General features: G+C 45.6%; 2 protein-coding genes across 4 annotated transcripts in view; one reads left to right on the forward strand and one right to left on the reverse strand.

The window, feature by feature from the left end:
* Nucleotides 1-2942: 2942 nt before the first annotated feature.
* Nucleotides 2943-10041, reverse strand: BLOC1S6 (biogenesis of lysosomal organelles complex 1 subunit 6). The gene is made up of 5 exons (XM_053272658.1): nt 9672-10041; nt 8274-8418; nt 7389-7476; nt 6832-6918; nt 2943-4339 (listed from the first exon to the last, which is right to left on the reverse strand). The coding sequence occupies exons 1-5, from the start codon at nt 9739-9741 to the stop codon at nt 4220-4222; spliced, it is 510 nt and encodes a 169-aa protein (XP_053128633.1). The 5' UTR covers nt 9742-10041; the 3' UTR covers nt 2943-4219.
* A 48-nt stretch (nt 10042-10089) lies between these two features.
* The window catches only part of SLC30A4 (solute carrier family 30 member 4), a 38227-nt gene continuing 27701 nt past the window's right edge, over nt 10090-20615 (forward strand). The window contains exon 1 of one of the 3 annotated variants that reach the window (XM_053272656.1): nt 10090-10108. The gene's annotated coding sequence lies outside the window, so the exon portion shown is untranslated. Of the gene's footprint in view, nt 10109-16759; nt 17017-19584; nt 20349-20615 lie in introns of those variants that run through there. The other 2 variants (XM_053272654.1, XM_053272655.1) reach the window with 2 other exon arrangements.

Consider the following 20615-nt stretch of genomic DNA (forward strand, 5'->3'; position numbering starts at 1 on the left):
GAGCGGAGAGAGCTGATTAAACCTTCTGCCCCGCTTCTAGCTCTCCAGCCGCCCTATTCACACGTTACGTTGAATGTCTCTGTATGCATTGTTAATGTCCCTGTGGGAATGAGTGTGCCTGCGTTGGTTTAAGACGTGATCCTGGGTACTGATCCCTTCAAATGCTGCATGCAGTACACGTGTTCAACACGCTGTATGAATAACTATGCATGTACAGCTCTGTACGTGCGTGCAGGGTACATAGGCTGAATGTGCGGGGACGTATGAACCCTGTCCCAACAATTCAAACTCCCAAGTAACTGAGCAAAGGTTTGTGTCCGTGTAGAAGTTAGCCCACAATCTAGTCATCAGCCCTGGCACAGGTAAAAATAATGTGGTGATGAGGAAGATGCATTGCTTTTAATAAGAGTAAGAGCCTTTGACTTGGTTAAAAAAATGGCTGGAGCCAGGAACAAGCTCTTTCCTACAGCAGAAACCTCCAGGGATTCTTCTAGGCCAGCCCTGACCAAGTTGAGGCTCTCCAGCTGCTGTTGGACTACAACTCCCATCATTCCCAGCTGCAATAAACTGGCTGTGGATGATGGGCATTGTGGTCCAAGAACTGCTGGGGTGCCTCGACTTGATTACACCTGCCCTAGGTTTTGATCCAAAGAGCTCCAGAAGGAAGCAGCTGCTTTCTCCAACTGTTCTTGAATCCCAACACCCATGTTGGGACCCATAGTGCCAGTGTGGTGTAGTGGTTAGAGTGCTGGACTAGGACCGGGGAGACTAGAGTTCAAACCCCCATTCAGCCATGAGGCTTGCTGGGTGACTGGGCCAGTCACTTCCCTCTCAGCCTAACCTACTTCACAGGGTTGTTGTGAGGAGAAAAGTATGTAGTACACTGCTCTGGGCTCCTTGGAGGAAGAGCGGGATATAAAAATGTAGATCATCATCATCGGCAGCAATTTTGACTGGGGGTAATGGGAAATGTAGTACGACAGCACTGGAGGTGCCCCTGCCCCGCTCTAGCTGCTGTACAGAGTTGCTGCTCAGAAAAAGATCCCCTCTTAACCCTCCACCCCCTTGGTGATCTTCTCCACCACAACCAAGGTCCTACAAGCCACCAGGAGTTCCTCTTACCCTACAGTTTCAAAACCTAGGCTACTTTGTAGGAACCAAGCCTTGCTTGTTTATCTTCAGCGCAGTGGTATGTACTTTTAATAGAACCACAAACCCCAAAAGCTCATGATGTCACGAGTGAGCAGCTCCCCTGTGAGGAACTGATAAACTATCAAGTCTGCAACACTAATTCTCCCAGTGAACGGTCATTTTTAAAAATATTTACTTTGTGGCCATCTCCTACAGGGAAGAAAAGTATGCAGGTATAACCGGATACACCTTGATCCTAAACACCTGCCCTGCTCCAGGAACCTGACTGAACTCCCATTCACAAAGGGAGCATGTTGGTCACACAGGTTACTTGATGTCATGGGCAAAGAATGCACTTTGTTGTCATTTTATGGTGATATTTTTACCTTTCAGCACAAAAACTTGCGTTCGCCAATGAAAACCAAATATATGGAATTAGAAAACACAGGAGGAAAACACTTCCAGAACCCAATGGTGTGTTTATTGTTTCTTTGCTTTCTATATTGCTTGGGTTTTTAGTCCTTCTATGCACAATACAGGCTAAAGTCTCTTTTAAATAGGGTGAATTGTTTTAAAACAGCTATTTAAATCACAAGGAAGGAAAGCCAGTTTGAATTATTGATTTAAATATACCTGTTCTAGTTCATATTCAGATTGATTCAAGTGCCGTCAAGTCGGTGTCAACTCTTAGCAACCACCATATTCAGACACTGTCACTTGAATGAGACAGGACTGAACTGACAGGACTGATTTATGCACATTTCTTTAATATACTAGAATATTGCCAGCCAGTGTACTGGAAGTCTCTCTCCAATTTCCAAAGCCTGATAAACAACCTGTTTGCTATGCCCTAGTCTGATAAGAGCTGCTAGAATTATGGCGTACTACGTGAGTCTTAGCCAATATCCGAGGCTATGAACACACATTTCTCAGAGAGCAATAAAATCAGTTTAGAAAAACCACTATAAGCAGCTCAGGCACTTAACTAAATGGTCCATGTAAAGGCTTAATCTCCTGTTCTGGAGAAATAAAGCAGCCTTATAAGCACATGCAGACTTGCGATTCTGGTATGAAGAGAAAAATGGTACATAGGAAGCTGCCATATACTGAGTCAGACCATTGGTCTATCTAACTCGGTGTTGTCTTCACAGACTGGCAGCGACTTCTCCAAGGTTGCAGGCAGGAGTCTCTCTCAGCCCTATCTTGGAGAAGACAGGGAGGGAACTTGGAACCTTCTGTTCTTCCAAGAGCAGCCCCATCCCTTCAGGGGAACATCTTACAGTAATAAAAGCTCAGGAAGCATCTCGCAATAAATACACTTAAGGATGTCCTGTGGTTCTTAGAAGAGTCAACATTTAATTTATAATAGGAAATATGATCTGAATTTGGTAAATTGTTATGTTTTATATTTTTATTTTGTGATATTAAATTGAATTATTAACAACAACAACAACAACAACAACTTGTTGTTGATTCTCCTAGTTGTACAGGAGTTTACAGTATGTCTTGCACTTTTAAAAATTTCAGGCTACAAGCAGACTCAAACAGAAAACCAAATAATTAGGAAAATGGGTTGGCAATTTATCATATAGGATACTAGCATAAATTCCCATTTATTTTCAAACACAGCATTTGAAATCCCATAAATATTTCACTTCTTATGAAATACCAAAGAAACTGTTCTGCTCCATAAATGCTGCTAAGGTGAGGATGAGGTAATAGATCCCCTAAAAGGGATAGGGAGCAATATATTAAGTAGAACAAAGCAACCTAAAGCAAGATATTTGGATATCAACATCTGAAACGCCACATTTAGTTGAATTGTTTCTCTTTATTTTGGCATTATATTTTAATTAAACTATTTGTATACGCAGTAATTTCTTGTACACACATGCACACGTTAACAGTAGATTTATACTGTTCCAAAAAATTGGACTCAAGTTTGAATACATTTCTTTTAGAAATATGTGGGAAGCACATCCATCAGTTCTTTTTGTGCAAGCTGAAATGTACGCAGTTACATTGCTTTTCTTTTAGACAAGTAGAACTCATTTTTATTACCTGCTTTTATTACGGGTAATCTTATTCCTCCAAGATCGCTGTAACTAAAGTAGATTGGACTTTAGAGTGTCATTCTGGCTGATTTCCCAATCTGAGTGGTTGAGTGCATAGCTGCATGGAACTGAAAAACATTTTAATGAAAAGTGACAAAGACTGAGAACACGGAGCTGACCAGTGCTCCTCCACTCACTTTCTAACTGTTTAGATGGTGGCAGTTATGTCCTTTTATTATTTTGCCATGCATATTTAGAAGATGTGATTGCTGCAGAAGAGACCTTTAAAAAAATTCTAAAACCATGTTATGGAATGGGGGCACTCCCATTTATTTCAATGGGGTTTGCACAGAAGTTGTCTCACCAACTTTAACACCATACAAGTGAAGAAGTGAGGCTATACATATATATATATGTGGTATATACTGTCTATACATATATATACCACCAAGTGTCTTCAGACCATTGCAAAAATAAAAAAGGTATGATTGTAAGGACTTCTCACAGCCTGCCCTACGGCTGGGAAACTTGCCTATATGGCAACAAAGCAAGAGATAACTGGTCAAGACAACTAGAATGAGCAATTCAAGCTTAAAATAAGGTTAGAAAATATGAGTTGATGGAGTGAAGCTCAGCGATCAAGATGACACATTCAACCTTGGACAAAAGTGCACCATCCTAGACCCTATACAATCTTGTATTTCATTACTGTCCCCCTCTCAAACCCCACCCGAGACACCATAAATTAGTAGATATGTTAATTAAAATTTTTTTACTCTATCTGTATAAAACACACACACTTGATATAGAAATATTAGGCTGCATAGCATTAACAAAAAAGGCATCTTGAACGGCTGAAATGGTTAAGTTCTCTGTTCCTATCCAGTTTCCCAATTAGGTAATAGCAACCTAGATATAGTAATATTCTACTAGCAGACTTCTTGGCAATAGGTACTTCAGGTCATGAGGTGCAACTTGGTCTCCACAGCAAGTTCCGAGATAATTAGTCCGACAAGTCAATACATGTCCAGTTTTCATGTTCTTTTAGCTGGTTTGGCAGTCAACTGTTTCTCTCTTTCAAGTTCTTTCTCCCGTTGCTGTTCCCGTTCTAGTTCTTCTTTCTGCCTCTTTTGCTGCAGTTTGAGAGCTCTTTTCTAAGAGAAAGAAAAGCCAAAAAAATTGGTAGGAATGTTCTGGAAGCCAGAGATTTGTACTGGACAGTACAACAGCCACACACTCTCAGGCATCTTTAGAGGATTTGCTGCTTAATCTGATATTACAGCTTTCCATCAATATAGGATATTATTTTGGTCTACTCAAGGGGAAAACTGTACAATGCAACAACAAAGCCTCAAATGAGTCTCAACAAACAAATGAGTCTCAACAAACAAATGAGTCTCAACAAACAAATGAGTCTCAACAAACAAATGAGCATGTGGACCAGTGTTCTAATTTTTTACATCTGTGTGCAGAATGAGTTTTGTTCTGGGTGGCAGTATCAAGGCAATGCATGCACACATGCATTCAGAGTGGGGCCTTCCAGATTCAACCTGAGCAGGATCTAAAATTAACTGAGTGGACATGCACATGCCTTAGGGGGAACAGTGATGTGGACATGCATGCACTCACACATCTAGATCAACATACACCATCTCTGTAGAGCAAACCACATTGCTATCGAATCATCTGAAAACTCTCTATTTAGTTTCACAACTTATTTTAATGTTAAAGAACAAAGTCAGACTTATTCTCAGATACCACCCATAAATCACTTTCGAGTATCTCTAACTAATTAAGAAAGTTAAGATGCACAGTCAAAACCTCCGCATGTTTACTCAGAAGTAGGTCCCACTGAGTGCACAGGATCACAGCTCAGGTACTGCATCCCAGCAAGCTCTGTAGCACTTGTATTGCCAGACTGTGGCCAGGGCATCGGAATGTCTGCAAGGAGGCAGCCATTGGCCACAACCTTCAAGGGGGCGTGGCATGATCGTGCCTTTTTGGAATGGACTGCCTACCCTCAGGAGGGAAAGGGCATTTAAATCCCTTTAAATGGCATTTAAGCCCTTCTCCTGACAGAAATGGCACTGCTACCCTTGTAAAAGCCCGGCAGCAAAACAGTCATGCACAACCACAATTACTGGTAACAGGGGGATGCAGAGGGAAACTATTTTCCTGTTACTCTGGGAAGGGATGACGAAGACTTCCTAGGAGGGAATATTTATATGAGGGAGGGCAAAGGATCCTGGGGTCTGGTCCACTGTGATGAAGGATGCTCTTGCAATGGCAGACCTGGGCAAAGCAGTCCAGGAACATCCCAAGCACACTCCGGTCCCCATGTCAGCTTGCCACTTGGCCCTCCTATGAGAGGACCAGTCCACTGGAGAGGCCCAGTGAGCTCTGGGCCTCCATCCGACTGCATTCTCATGAGGTAACCCATCCAAATCAAGGGGCCCCCACTTGTGTGGGGTCCCCCTTCTTTCTGGTAAATAATATAACTTGTACACTCTGACCCCTTACTCTCTAGGCAACCCTTTCATACTCCCAAGGAGCAGTGGCCACTCCACATGCAGCCCCAAATGGGCAGAATAAGGAAACGCCAGGATTGGGGATAGATCTTTATTCTCATTCAAATCTCCCAGGTTTGGACTAGTGTTGTGGCTTATGAGGATCGGCCACTGTGGCAAATCCGCTGATCAGCGATCCCAGGAAAGTAGGGTGGTCATACCGGGCAAAACCAAACATGGATACGTGCTAATGGATGAACGGAATGGCAGAGGGACTACTTCCTACCCTAACTTTATTATATACACACACACACCCCGAGAGAGAGAGAAAGCAGAGCCATTCAAGAATTCCTGGGTTGGGCTGCCTTTTAAAGCCAACCCTGGGTGTCACTGCCCTGCCATATGTTATCTTTGCAGCAATCTAATCAGGTTGCCCAGTTTATGTTGCCACCACGACTGCATGTGCTTGTGAACATACTTCTTTATCCATTCATTTTTGGAGACCAACACACATAGTGCCCATCTTGCCATCCCATTCACTTTCTCTTCTGATTGCCAGAGCAGGGAACAAGAGACACAGTGGAAAGCAGGCACCCCCCAATGTGACTTTTCCCTTTGATAGGCATAGACGCTTGCGAGGGGACAAGGAAGTATCCCTGTTGCCGGGCAATGGCTTGAGGGGCAGAGCAAGTGCTCAGAAAGGCTGCCAGTGAGAAGCACAGCAGGCATGGAGCAGGCACGTTACATGTGAATGTGGCTGAAGAGTGAAAGCTTCCAATTTTCATTTGACTGCACTGCAGCTCTGTGTTACATAAAAACCTCAGTACTGTGGTTTAGTCCAAACCACAGTTAAATGACAAATCAGGATATGAAGCCACAGTTTGAACTGATGTTTGAACACAGAAGTGCAGTTTAATTCAAACAAAGCAGAAGCCTTTATTCTCCTCCTCTTGCACAGGAAAAAGGAGGGGGAAGAATGTGAACGCAAAGAAAAAATAGTTTCCTGTTTTATCTGAACCGAGTCAGCATGCACAAATCAGTTTTGATTTGAGGGATCAAGAGTCCAAAGAAACAGGCAGTGAAAGCTGTTCAGCCAAAATTAAACGAACAAAACCTAACTCAAATACCCAAGAACTTACTTTCAACTTTGATGTTTTGTCATGGAGCATCATCATCTCCTTCCTAATGTTCAGCAACTTAGCATGATAGTACTTTGCTTCTGAAAACTTCAAATACAAGAAGCAGATTTCAGCGGAAGATGCAAATAGAAATCTGTTGCAGACATATGTAAAAGTCATAAAGAAAAGCTTGGATAATCCTTTTGAGCTACTCCTGTCATGGCCCAAAAATCTTGCACCCTCACCTAATGCAGAAACTATTTCAATGTTGGACTTAGGCTTGCATAGGATTAATTTGTTAAGGGGAAAAAGCTTGTTAGCATATCCCTCACTGAGAAGTAAATCCCACAGCCCTCAGTGGAGTACTCTCTGCAGCCTTCAAGACAACTCTAAAGATACACACGCAAGATAGGAAACTTGAGGAGTTATCAGTTTCCTTTGTAACAGACTCATGTTTGTTAAGGCTTCTCACAGCACCCATTTTCTCCAAAAGACAAACTACGGTTTGTAATATTTTAGCACAAAGCTAAACAGTATTTTCTTAAAATGTTACCAGGCATGTGACAGCACAAACTCACCAGTGCATTGATATCAAGAACAGAATTACATTCTTTAAACTTGGAGATCTCTTGCTGGAGAGTTTCTAGCAGTACCTCTTGGTTCTGTCTGAAAGAACACAATAATTTAGATGCACTTTGAAGTCAGATTCCATCAGGCCTTGACAAATTTACTTTGAATCTAGGAGCCAGACAACAACAAAGTTACTGGACTTAGTGACAGACATAGTGAAGGAGGAGGGTTTTTCTTTGTTTCCTTTACAAGTAACATACTTAGAACAGAAACAGGGCTGCCTGGGACAAAAATATTGTATTAAATAATTCTCTCTGAAAAACAGTTATGTTTTTATATTCTCACTTAATATTTTAATTGTGTAATTTTTATAGTCTTGTTTTAATTTTTCTGTGTGAACCACCTTGAGACTGTTTTAATGAAAGGCAGTATAGAAATTTAACAATAAATAAAAATTCTAGGTGCCACGGCCCCCTGGCACCTGGGATTTGTCAAGCCCTGGATTACATAATGTATTGCAGACTTGGTGAAACCTTCACTTTTAGGAAAACTGAATGCTGTTTTAGAAAAACGACACAGCAACTCTCTTAAGTATGTTACTCCATTCACTTTCAATGGCAGGGCTAACCTTAAATTGGGAGAATGAGTGTTTGTGTAGAGAACTGGGGGTGGGGGGGGGAGAAGGTAAAGCACGATATTTCATGCCCTTGAATGACTAAATGTGTGACTAAATTATTTTGGGTAATTAAGTGACTGTGTAAACTGCTCTTCTCATGATCTCTGAACTGAAGATTCAAACATGTAGACCCATTCGTTTTACAATAAATTTTATAAGATAAAATCCGGTTTTTATCAAAGAGAACATATACGTGCAATATTGTTTGTATACATACGTAAGTTCTTTTAAGGCTAGTTTTGACCGCTGTAGATCAGGTACATAATGAGAAATCAGCCCTTCAGTTAGTTGCTCCACAGCTTTCTTATCAACAATAGCAAAGTTTTCTAGTAATCCTTCATCAGGAGAATGATCATTCAAACCTGCAACAAAAGTTTTTAAAAAACAGTCACAGGGGGGAGAAACCATACAAAAGGAGATATACAGCGTCCTTTAGAAAAGTGCATTGTTGAAGTGGAAAAGAATTCTGAAGAAATTAATATGCAATTCATTCAGTTTGTGAACCCATTTATTTGAGAGTTCAAATAAGAAGCCACATGCGGCTTTTCGAGTCTAGGGACTCTTTACCAGCAGACGATACTCCTTGCATTGCGAATTTTCTTCAAATTCCAGTGTAAATTAGAGCTTGCAGGAGAGGTTACATGCTACTTGGTGGCCTTATCAGAGGATCAAGTAAACTTGCAACTGGTAAACCCTCAAGCGGATTTGGGGACATGTGCTTACTCCAAAGAATTGCCATCAACAATCTGGGCAGCCCATTATTGAAAAATGTATTAAGAACTGTTTCCCCAGTCCCACCTGGCCTTTTTGTGCCATTTAACTACTTTCACAGCATACACAATGGTTTCTTCTTAGTTTTTCATAAGTTGGAATGATTACTATTATTATTTATTATCTATTTTTCAAAAGGAAGTTCACAAAGCAGTTAACATGGCAAAAAGAGGCACACAATCTAAAAAGAAACATAAAGGAGACACCAGCAATGTCTCATTAACATAAAATCACTGGAAGAATGCTATGCTGGATTGAATAAGGACATTTGCTCTCTCCCTGCTAAATGTAAAAGTCACTACTTTGAGAAGTGCCTCTTTGCCCAGTTAGCAGGGGTTAATCATGAACTATAATGAAATACGCAGAAATTTGAGTATATTTATCTAAAAAATACTGATAGTTTCTACCCCAAAAATAGATACGCGATAGAGCATGACTGCAAAACAACTGCAGATCCCACCCCAAACAGGGATATTTCACAGGGATCTCCTTTCTATTGCATGCAGTGAAAAGTCACGACAGCACAGGATTCTTTAATATGCTGTGCAGAAAAGGGAATTTTAGCAGTTGCAGCTGCTTCTGTCATTATACTGCAGGGGGAATCTTATGATTTCCTCCTGCTGGACAAGTGTCAGACACCCAGAGCCCCAATCTCTCTCGCATGTAGATGTGCCCATATTTGTTACTACTGTGCCTTAGCCAACACACAGACACACAAAAATTAAGCAAGCTTTTTCCTGAGATGGGGAAAGGGGGCAGCGACGACAGGTCTCGCCCTTTCCTTCCACCTCAGTAACAGAATGACAGAGAAGGGCGGGCCGGACCAGCTGCCAAACTCGCGTACCTAGTTCGGGGTCGCTGAAGGCGCGGGGCTGCAATCCCACCTCCCTGTCGGGCGGCTCCACCAGGCTCATTGCTGCCTCGCGGGAAGACGGAAGACGATAGCTACCGGCAGGCAAGAGCGCTGCCTTGTGCTCCCCGTCCGTCCCGGAGAAAAACACGCAACAACGGCAGACCGCCTCAGAAAAGAACGGCACCGAAACTCCCCGAAGGCCACTGGCTGCGGCTTTATCCCCAGCAAGAGCCTCCCTCGCTTTGGAAGGGGAGCGGCGCACGCCTCTGACGTCACAGCGCGACAGTCTGTGTCCGCCCCCCTTGCGAAGGCTCTGATTGGCTGCGCCGGCCCACCTGACCTTGGAAACCGGGGGAAGGCATGGTTCCCTAGAAGGCGGAAGTGTTGAAACCAGGAAGTGGCTGGGGGGTCACCCAGAACTGGCGCCGGTAATGCTGCCGGGGTTCTCGGGCTCGGTGTTCCGGTACCAATTCCAGCCTCTCGTCCCCGCCGGCGCTTAGCCGGGCCGGCCAACCACGTCCCCCGGTTGTCGAGTTACATTGCCCCTGCTGACTGGGCAAAGGGGCACCTTTGAAAGTGGCGATTCTCTATATGGAGCAGGGGGAGAGCAACTGGCCTTATCCAACCCCAGCACAGTGTTCCTCCAGTGGCAGTTGCGGGGGTCTCCCTTGAGTTTCTTTTTGGATTGTGAACTCTTTGCGGTCAGGGGCCCATCTTATCTTATTTACGTTTTCTATGTAAACCGTTTTGAAAACTTCTGTTGAAAAGCGGTATATAAGAAGTAATGGCGCAGCGGGAAATAGCTTGACTAGCAAGCCAGAGGTTGCCGGTTCGAATCCCCGCTGGTATGTTTCCCAGAATATGGGGAACTCCTATATCGGGCAGCAGCGATACAGGAAGATGCTGAAAGGCATCATCTCGTACTGCACGGGAGGAGACCATGGTAAGCTCCTCCTGTATTCTACCAAAGAAAACCACAGGGGTCTGTGGTTGCCAGTAGTTGAAATCAACTTGATGGCACATTTTACTTTTTACTAGTGGTAGTACATTCGGTCGCTGCCTCTCATTCTGCTTTCTCTTCTCTGCTGCGGGGACCTACAAATCTTTGGACAAAGCCACCGTCCTACTCTCCCCAGTCCCCGGTGACTTCATCGCTCCTCTCTGTCCATCCGTCCCCCCCACTCTAGGGGGCAGCATCCAATCAAGGGCAGGCTTGGCACAGCCATTTGGTCCCAGAGGCTATTGCGGGTGGCAGTGGGCGATGGGAGAGGCAGCGGAACCCCATTTGTATCACTCCATCTAGGGGTGTAGCTATAACTGAGTGGATGGGTTCAAAGAACCTTGGCCCCCCAGCTCCACCCCTCTCTATTGTCTTCAATATCTCCCTCACTCCCAGGGACCACCAGGGAGAGGGGAGAACACAGGCCCCCTCTCTCCTAGCTGAGCCCCTGCCTCCATCCTCCCTCTGCTCAGCAGCTGTTGTTTGGGCATTATACTCCTTCTCTGCACACTGGGGACGGGGCGGGGGGGGGAGACCAAAAGAAGCTGGCTGGTAGTGATGCTGGGAGGTGGTGGAGGGAGCTCTCACTGCTAACTGAGCAAAGAGGCACCCCTTAAAGTGGTGACTCTCCCTTCTATTTAACATAGGGTTGCCATATTCAAGCTTCCCAAATCTGGGTGGCCTAATTTGCATATTATGCAAAATATGTGGCAACTAATTTACATTTTTATTTATGTATTTGACAGATTTGTATACTTTCCCCTCTTCTGCCCTCCAGTGGGGTGGGATCTGAGCAATGCATTTAACATCTGTGTAAATCTGGGTGGAATTTAGCAGCCGGGTGGAGGAGTCAAAATCTGGGGGCTACCCTAAATTCCGGGGGACATGGCAACCTTAATTTAGCAGGGGGCAACCCAGGAGAGCTGCTGGCCCTATCCAACCCCAGCACAGCATCCCTTCAGTGGCTGTTGCTGGTGTCTCCCTTGTGTATCATTTTCAGACTGCAAGCCCTTTGGGAACAGGGAACCAACTTATTTATTTATTTATTTATTTTGTGCAAACTGTTTTGGAAAACTTTTGTTGAAAAGTGGTATATAAATAGTGGTAGTCATAGTAGTGGAGAAATGAGAGGGCTCAGCAGCAACAGGGTGGATAACTGGGTTCCCAAGAGGCAAAGGATTGGCAGATCAGCTGAATCACCCAGGAAGCTGCTCCACATCCATTGTTAGTCTCTGAATGGGTTCTGTGCCTTAGTGGTTGCAGCAAAGAGTTTAGGCAGATGTGGCTTAACCAGCAGATGTGAGGAGAAGAACTGGACTTGCCCAACTCCTCTAGCCATTAAAAGAAACAGCATGGCACAGCATCCATCTCCAGCTTGGGAGTTGGAATTCCTAAGTCTCCACCATACCTCTGCCTGGGTTCTACGGAATGACATTCATGGAAGAGAGGTCTATCAGTGGCTACTGGTCTGGTGGCTGTGGGCCACCTCCAGCCTCAAGAGGCACAATGCCTCTCAATACCAGTTGCAGGGGAGCAACAGCTGGAGAGAGGGTATGCCCTCACCTCTTGCCTGTCGGCTCCCCAAAGACATCTGGTGGGCCACTGTGTGAAACAGGATGCTGGACTGGCTAGGCCTTTCGCCTGATCCAGCAGGGCTGTTCTTCTGTAATGTTTAGCATGACCAAAGTTTCACCAAGCCATCATAGGAGTATCTGTCTGCCCAATAACAACTGTAATGATGACAAAGCAGCACCAAGCCAGAATGTTCAGACAATGGTTAACATTCAGCTGATATGCACAAGGAGAGAAAGATGTATTGCAACACATGAAAACCATGCTTTATTGTGAAAACAGAAATCGTGGTGCATCTTAGGGACTAGTACTTTGTTCTAAACAATTCTTATTCCACCACCATTTCTATTTAAAGAAATTGCGCACCACAGTTGCCATTGAGCTACCAGAAGAAATGCAAATCTCTGCTGGTATCTGATTATCTAATCAAGCGTGAGAACAAAATAATTAACCATATGGAAAACAGGTTTCACTAGGTATGTATTTCACCTTAACAAGCCGAGGGAATAGTCAGAAATGCACATGACGTGCTGAAAGGCTAAGATGAAGTTTCTGTGTGCTTTGGCCATGACTCTGCCTCATCCCACATGTGTGGGTGGATGGGCATTTGTCTTCTGCTGCCAAAAGAAGACAACTTCCCTTTTCTATAAAGAAAAATAAAGATAAAGAAGTTCTGCCTGTCCGCATGGAGCTGTTTTATGGGATCAAGGCCATTAAAAAAATATTGTTGGCTCATGACCATTTTGCTGTACTGCAGACTGAAGTAGTATAGGACTCGGACGTTTCCTAAGCCTAGCCTTGGGCTCCAAGACAACAGGGCAGTTCACACAATCAAGATTAAGGTAGGAGAAACCTCATACCCCAATTTGGGAACATGATAGCCCTGATGGATCAGTTTCAAGGCCCATCTAGTCCAGCATCCTGGTGCTCTGCAGCTGGAGTGTCAGTTCATGTGATGGGAAGAAGCATGCTGGGACTTCCTTTCTTTCTCCCCCAGCCCGCGCTTCCTCCTCCCAGGAGGATGGCCACAGCATACCGCTTCCCGACACTGCTTTGCCCCCTGGCTTGCGCAGCCATGCAGGAGCCGCTGGAGGAGGGGCTGCCCAGCCCCGATCCACTGCTGCCCCTGGTGGAGGAAGACGGCAGCCCCTGGTGACTCCGCCCCATCGAGCCAGCACTGCTGCTGGCCACAGTGGTGGCCACCCTGCAGATGCTGCTCTGCATTGAGCCTTGGTGGCCCCCACCCAGCAATGGCTCAGTGGCAGGCAGCGGCCACCATAGCAGTGGCAGCAACAATGGGACCAGCAGTGAGAGATGGAGGGGAAGGCTTGTGTGGGTTAGGTTGCCCCGCCCCCTTGTGTCTGATGTCAGATACAGGAGGCGTGGCCTGGGGCGTGCGCATGTGCATGCAAATGGAAGCCCCTTGCTACATGTTGTAGCCCAGCTGCCTGGAAGCTCGCTATGCCCTTGCTTGACAGGCTGGGGTTTCTTTCTCTGCCTCTCTGGAAGTTTTTATACCCCGCCTTTCTGCACGGGTATAGTCACTCAAGGTGACCTTTTTGTTTTTTTAAGGCACTACATTACACCAGACATCATAACGAAAACATAGCAGAATGAAGACACATACCAGCAAGGCCATTTTAAAAGGTCTAAGAAGTTTTCCTAAACCAGGGGTGGGCAAATTTGGCTCTCGGGCTGAACCACAATAAATTGTGGCTGGGGATGATGGGAGTTGTAGTTGGGAACCCTTGGAATGCATTCCCCACTAAGATACGATCCTCCCCATCTCTGGCATTTAAAAAAAAAACACACATCTAAACCCCCATCTTTTTAACCAAGCTTTCTCTGCCTTTTAAAATTTGTTGGTTTTAATTTTGTGATTGATTTTAAATTGTTGAATTGTTTTAACTTTTTATATGTGTTTTAATTGTTTTATGTTAACCGCCCAGAGATGAATGGGTGGTATATAAAAGTGATGAATAAAATAAATAAATACATACATACATATATACATACATACATACACAAGCCAGAGAGGCCTGTAGAAGACAGCACTGATAACCCAAGCAATGTGACAAATGAGAAGACAACCAAACCAACTTACCAACCTAGTTATGGCAATCTAGGGTTCACCACGCTGGCTCTCATGGCATACAGTCTCATGATGTACACAATATAAAAGAAAAATGGGGTAGAGGGAGATGGAAAACTGGCAAATTCAGATGCCTGCTCCTATATGATGATTAGACAAAACAGTCACTTCAGGAAAGAGTTCTAGAAGGGGAAAAGCCAAGCGGCAGGTGGTCCCCCAGTCTGGTAAGTGAAGGAATCTTCATTGTCTTATCTCTGTCCCTGACACAGCTGGGTGAAATAGCTCCTTATAAAATCTTTGGACAAAATCTGTTCATAGATCCAAGCTTTACTGATCATTGCTTTTAGGGTATCGTCTCCTGACTAGGAAAAAGATGGCCGGTTTGCTGCAGTGCCTTTAAGTGCAGCTTGCTATGCAGACCTTAGCAGGTGCAGCTGCTGGTTCAAAGCATGGAGATAAACATTACCAGCTGCTAGTGTCTATAATGCACATTAAGCAATGCACATTAAGGCAAAAAGTGGTCAGAAAGTTGACAGTCCTAGGGTGTTGGTGTTGAAAGTTGGCAACCCTTGGAGTTCCTCAAGACTTTGTCCTGAGAAAAGATTAAAAACACATCCACATTCTGAAACAAAGCCAAGTCAAGTCTAAAGCAGCCTCCCCTGACATTTGAATGGATTTGGAATCAGTTATTAATGCACAGCAATGTATCAGGCACCATTCTGGATATTATGCAAAGAGAATTGGTTGTAAACATATTTTTCTAACCTCCTTGGAGTGCAGCACTTGAAAAGGTTTAAGTGAAGGCTTGAAAAGTGAATCACACAGCTATGCAAATGAAGAGAACATACAGTTTTGCTGTATGTAAGAAACCATTGTTCTTCTGGGGAAGGACAGATCAGTGTTCATCTAGTCATCAAATCTTAATTAAAATCAAGCATTCCCAAAATTCAGTTTTCCTATTTAACATGCAACAAAGGAAATGAGATTCAGGCAACTATCCTGTGCATGCCTTGCTGAGTTCATTAGCACTTACTCCCAAGTAGTCTTGAAATCCTTAGTACATCCCCACATGTTTTATAAGAAGGTTCTTAAGGAAGAATGTTTTGTTCTTCTGGTTTTAATCCTAGGGGGAAGCTTCATTGGATACAGTGGATTACCCTCCAAGTGAATGTGAATAAGATCAGCTGTAAGTCTGTTTAGGATTGCAATCTTGCTGGGAAGGGAGATTAGTTTAAAAGAAAACTTGGCATCTTTTTTGGTTTTCACATTTATTTATAATATTTAGATACTGCCTGGTATATTCATCTCTAGGTGGTGTACACAATCCAAAATACAACAAATATAAAACAGGATAAAAACAATTAGGCCCATTCACACATTATGTTCAACGCTCGTACAATGAGTGTACAGTGTACACAGGTACAGTCATTCACATGTTACACTGAGTGCACGTACAGAAGTACACTTCCTATCCATACCATGCATTCAAAGGGTCTGTATCCAGGTTCACTTTTTAAAATAACCCCGGTACAGTCATTCACACAAACATGTGTACAGACATCTGTACACTAATACTGTACAGCATAATGTCTGAATTGGGCTATTGCTTTGTCTTAAATTAAAACCAGTCATGTATTTTTGCTAAAATATAAAAATTAGATTTTTCAAATCATACATGCACACACACTTACGCTGTATCGGGAAAGACTCTTTTTTGTACTACAGAGACCTATTTTCCCCACTGTGCTGGTTGCTTTGTGCCTTACCCCTACATAAGAGGCTGTTCCTATAGCAAAGCAAAGGACATATGAAGGTGCTTTATACAGAGTCAGACCATTGGTCTATCTTGCTCAATATTGTCTAGACTAGTGGTTCCTAACCAGGGTTCCTCCAGATGTTGCCATCTACAACTCCCATCACCCCCCTCCAAATTGTAGCTGAGAATGATGGGAGTTGTAGTTCAACATCTGGAGGAACCCTGGTTGGGAACCTCTGGTTTAGAGCAGGGGTTCTCAGCCTTGGCTCCCCAGATATTGTTGGGTTACAACTCCCATCATCCTCAACCATAATGACCTTGGGCAGGGGATGATGGGAGTTGTAGTCCAACAACATCTGGGGAGCCAGGATTGGCAACCCCTAGTCTAGATAATCTACTAACCGCTGACAGTTCTCCAGTGTGTCAAACAGGAGGTGCCTACCCCACCCCCCAAGATACCAGGCCTTGTACATAGAACCTTATGCTCTACCACTGAATTCTGACCTAAGCCAGGCCTGCTGTGCCTTTAATAGTTTGATGCGTGTAGCTTTTTTCATCCTCAAATGATGAGCTGCATCTTGCAAATTCCCTCTTCTACTCACATGTTGAAGGCAGAGGAGTCCTGCTTGGGGGTGGTGGGGATAAGCATGGTCAGAAGGCATGTGATATCTTAATGAAGCTAAGCAGATTTAGGTGTGGTCAGTGCCTGGCTGAGGGACCTCCTAGCAGCCCCACGTATACAGCTTTAAAAGGAAGGGGGGATGTAAGCTTCCCTTGTCAATTTTCTATGTATTTTACATCTTGTAAAGGCTTCTGTCTGTAGAAAGCTGATAGCTTTGCACTAATCAGTTACAGTGGGGTACAAAGTACAGGAAAACCATCATCTTGATACTTTGCTGACACTACTATCAGAACGGTTAGTGATTTGTGCTGATATCTCCTCTCCTTTCTTTCTTCTCATGCTCTTCCTTTTGCAATTTAATCTCTCTTATCTTGTACCAGGTAAAATGGCAGGTGAGAAAATGCCAGCAGCATTTTGAGGATATAAATCAGAGTCAAATGAACTAGGGGAGTGAGCAGATATATGACCAAGTATCTTATGCATGTTTTGTTTCTTATGTAGGGGTATTTGAGGTCGAGAAGTAATAGTTGACTGAGGGGTTGAGTGACTTATCTTCTGCAGTTGAACCATGTGCTCACTTAGCAAGAAGCAGCTGTTTCCTAAGTCAGAAAAGAGACTCTGCCGTGGCTTGTATTGGTGGTCCTTGGTATGTGGTATGTCCAAGTAATTGGAAAGGCATCTGATGTAACTTTCCCAGTCAGATACAAGGTTTAGGACTCTTAATTCTGCTCCAGCAGCTCACTTTCCTTGGAGGATTTGGCCTTTCCCCATCCTCCTAAAAGAGTTGTGTAAAACTCACTTTAGCTAACTGCTGAATGTCCATTGTACAAAGTCCTACTTTTTCTCATTGCAAGATAACAGTTGTGGCTCCAGTATACACAAAGTAACTTACTGGAATTAAAAGGAATGGGTGAAACTGCTAGGGCCCGAGGAGCGTCCTTGTCTCTCATGATAAAATATTAACAGTTCTGTTATCGTTGGCAAAAGGCTCTGTGGAGCATGTTAGATGGTTACTTTGTAGGGGCTAAGTGTCTTGGGACAGTCAGTCGTGAAACACTGAGCTTGGGAAAATTGCTTTCTATCAAGTCAAGACTGTTGGTCCAGACAGGTCAGCATTGTCTACACTGACTGGCAGTGGTCTTGTAGGGGGTTCAGACCGTAGTCCTTCCTAGCCCTGCCTGCCACGAATCAAAACTGGGACCTTCTGCTTTCCAAAGTAGGTACTCTGCTACTGAGTGACAGCTGTCCTCTATGCATAGAAGAGCTTAATCAGTTGGCATGATTCTTAAGAGACTAAGAAAAGCCCTTGTGGCCAATCTAGTTGCAGACCCTGCTTAATGCAATGGTCAACCAGGGGCATCTGGGAAGCCTGCAAGTGGGGGAATAGTAATAGCAATAGCACTTACATTTATATACCGTTCTATAGCTGGAAGCTCTCTAAGCGGTTTACAATGATTTAGCATATTGCCCCCCAACATTCTGGGTACTCATTTTACCGACCTCAGAAGGATGGAAGGCTGAGTCAACCTTGAGCCCCTGGTCAGGATCGAACTTGTAACCTTCTGGTTACAGGGCGGCAGTTTTACCACTGCGCCACCAGGAATGAGAGCAACACCATCTCCCATTGGGGTTTCCTAGCACCTGGCGTTCAGGAGCATGTCCCTTCTGATCCTGGTGGAAATATACGACCGTCTAGGCTAGTAGCCACTGATAACCTTATCCTCCATGAATATGTCAAATCCCCTTTTACCCGTCGAGGCTCTACCTCGCATCCAGTGGTAGAGAATTCCATAGTTTAACTACACATTGTGCAAAGAAGTGCTTTCTTTTGTCTGTCCTGAATTTATTGGCGGTGTGTGGATGAGGCCATAGCTCTGTGGTCGAGCATCTGCTTGGCATGCAGAAGATCCCAGGTTCAACTCCTGGCAGCTCCAGGTAGGGTTGGGAAAGACTCCTGCCTAGAATGGTGAGCTGCTGCCAATCAGCATAGACAATGCTGACCGAGATAGGCCACTGTTAATTGACTTGGTAGAAATTGACTTGCCCCTGCTGAGTGAGTATGTATGTATGTAACATATTTTTATACCGCCCAAAACTTATGTCTCTGGGTGGTTTACAAGATAAAAACAAAAGCAAAACATTAGTTAAAAACAAAAACAAGAAATTTAAAAGGCAACAATGTTTGTTGTAAAACATAGTAAAGAGAGACACTCTTTAAAGTGGTGGTTCTCTTATATTTAGAAGGTGGAGAGCAACTGGTCCTATCCAGCCCCAGCACAGCATCCCTCCAGTGGCTGTTGCTGGAGTTGCCTCCGTTTTCCTTTTTGTAGATTGTGGGCTCTTTGGGGACAGGGAACCATCTCATTGATGCATTTTCCTACCTAAACTGCTTTGAGAACTTTGATTGAAGAATGGTATATACATATCTGTCGTCATTGTAGAACGCAAACTTGTATGTTCAACCTGCCAAGTGAGTCTTGAAGTTCAAAGTGAGCCACTGATTTCAATGGGACTTGCTCCCAATTTTTCTAGGGCGGTTGTGGCTCTAAGCTGCACCCTGGAAAGCAGCGAAACAAAGCAAGTGTTGGGGTGGGGCGGAATCAGGTAAATTCTTGCCCAGGAAGCCAGGTAACCCGAGAGAGGGGAGGGAACCAGGTTCCCCAGCAGTTGTAGGACTACAAGTCCCATTCTCCCCAGCCACAAGGCCCGACGGCCAGGCACCCTGGGACTTGTAGTCCGTCCACAGCTGGAAGCTCTCGGCTGGGCCCAGCCTGCCCTAGGATCCTGGCTGTTCTGCCTACTACAACTCCCAGCATACCCCGAGTTCCATGTGCACACGCGTTAACCCTTTCGGAGCGTCGTTGCAGCAGCAGCAGCAGCGGTTGGGATTCGGATGCCCGGTGTCGGAATCCGGGCACGCGAGCGAGGCAGCAAACTGCTGGCTCGGCCGCGCCTGTGACTCCTGCTGCTGTTCCTGCTGCCACACCGCCAGGATGCCCGCGGGCAGCAGCAGCAGCAGCAGCAGGAGCAGGAGCAGGGATCCGGGGCTGCTGCCTCTAGCTCTGAGCAAGCCATGGGCGGCAGCAGCCCAGCAGCCTTGAGCCCTGCAGCGCAGGGCGGCCGCGTGTGGTGGGGCCAAGCCAAGCGAAACCGGTTTCCTTCTGGGCCAGGCTCCGGCTGGCTGGCTGGCACCTCTCTGCGCCTCTCTCCAGAGGCGCAGGCGCGACGCTGGGCTGAGACCGAGCAGGCGGAGGCGGCGGCAGGCAGCCGGGCCGGGCTTCACTCGCTGCGGGGGATGATGGAGGAGCCTGGGAGCAGAGGCGGCAGCAGCAGCCGCCGCCGCGCTCCCTTCGCCTAGCAGCAGCAGCAGCGCCGCCGCCGCCGCTTTGCGGGCGATGGGGACCGAGGACGAGGCTCGATGAATATTCAGGAATGCCTCGGCCCACCGCGGAGGAGTCCACACCCTCTTTCGCGGCTGGCTCTCCTCCTCGCGCCACCTGGCTCTGCCCAGTTCCCTCCTGGCTGGCGGTGGGAGAGGCGCGCAGCAGGGATCTCCTCCCCGCCCGCGGCCAGAGCGCGGCGGGCATGTCCTGAAGACGCACCGCTGGCCGCCGAGGCGCACGCAGGTAGCACCCTTCTCCTCCCCTCCCCATCTCTCCGGAGGCCCCCCCCGCCCCGAAGGCAGTGCATGGTCGGGCGCGCAGCCGCTCCGCGTGGGGCAGACGCTCCTCCAGGATCGGGGCATAATCTGCCTGCTGCGCGAGGCGGCGCTGCTTGGCTCTCTGGGGCTGAGCAGAGACCTCTTCCGTCGGGCGTGTGGGTTTGCGCCTGGACGGGTTTGCTCCCGGGGAGGCGATTAAGCCACCAGCCTGCAGGGCTCTGCCGGGTGGCTT

Source organism: Hemicordylus capensis, chromosome 10 (assembly GCF_027244095.1).
Source record: "Hemicordylus capensis ecotype Gifberg chromosome 10, rHemCap1.1.pri, whole genome shotgun sequence".
NCBI lineage: Eukaryota > Metazoa > Chordata > Lepidosauria > Squamata > Cordylidae > Hemicordylus > Hemicordylus capensis.

What these genes read in the sequence shown, in the direction of transcription:
- BLOC1S6 (XM_053272658.1), bottom strand. Translation starts at nt 9,741, where the DNA reads ATGAGCCTGGTGGAGCCGCCCGACAGGGAGGTGGGATTGCAGCCCCGC. An exon ending in TTCTTGATATCAATGCACTG is followed by an intron (nt 6,919 to 7,388) that starts GTGAGTTTGTGC and finishes TTGTATTTGAAG; the next exon opens with TTTTCAGAAGCAAAGTACTA. An exon ending in ACAAAACATCAAAGTTGAAA is followed by an intron (nt 4,340 to 6,831) that starts GTAAGTTCTTGG and finishes TCTTTCTCTTAG; the next exon opens with AAAAGAGCTCTCAAACTGCA.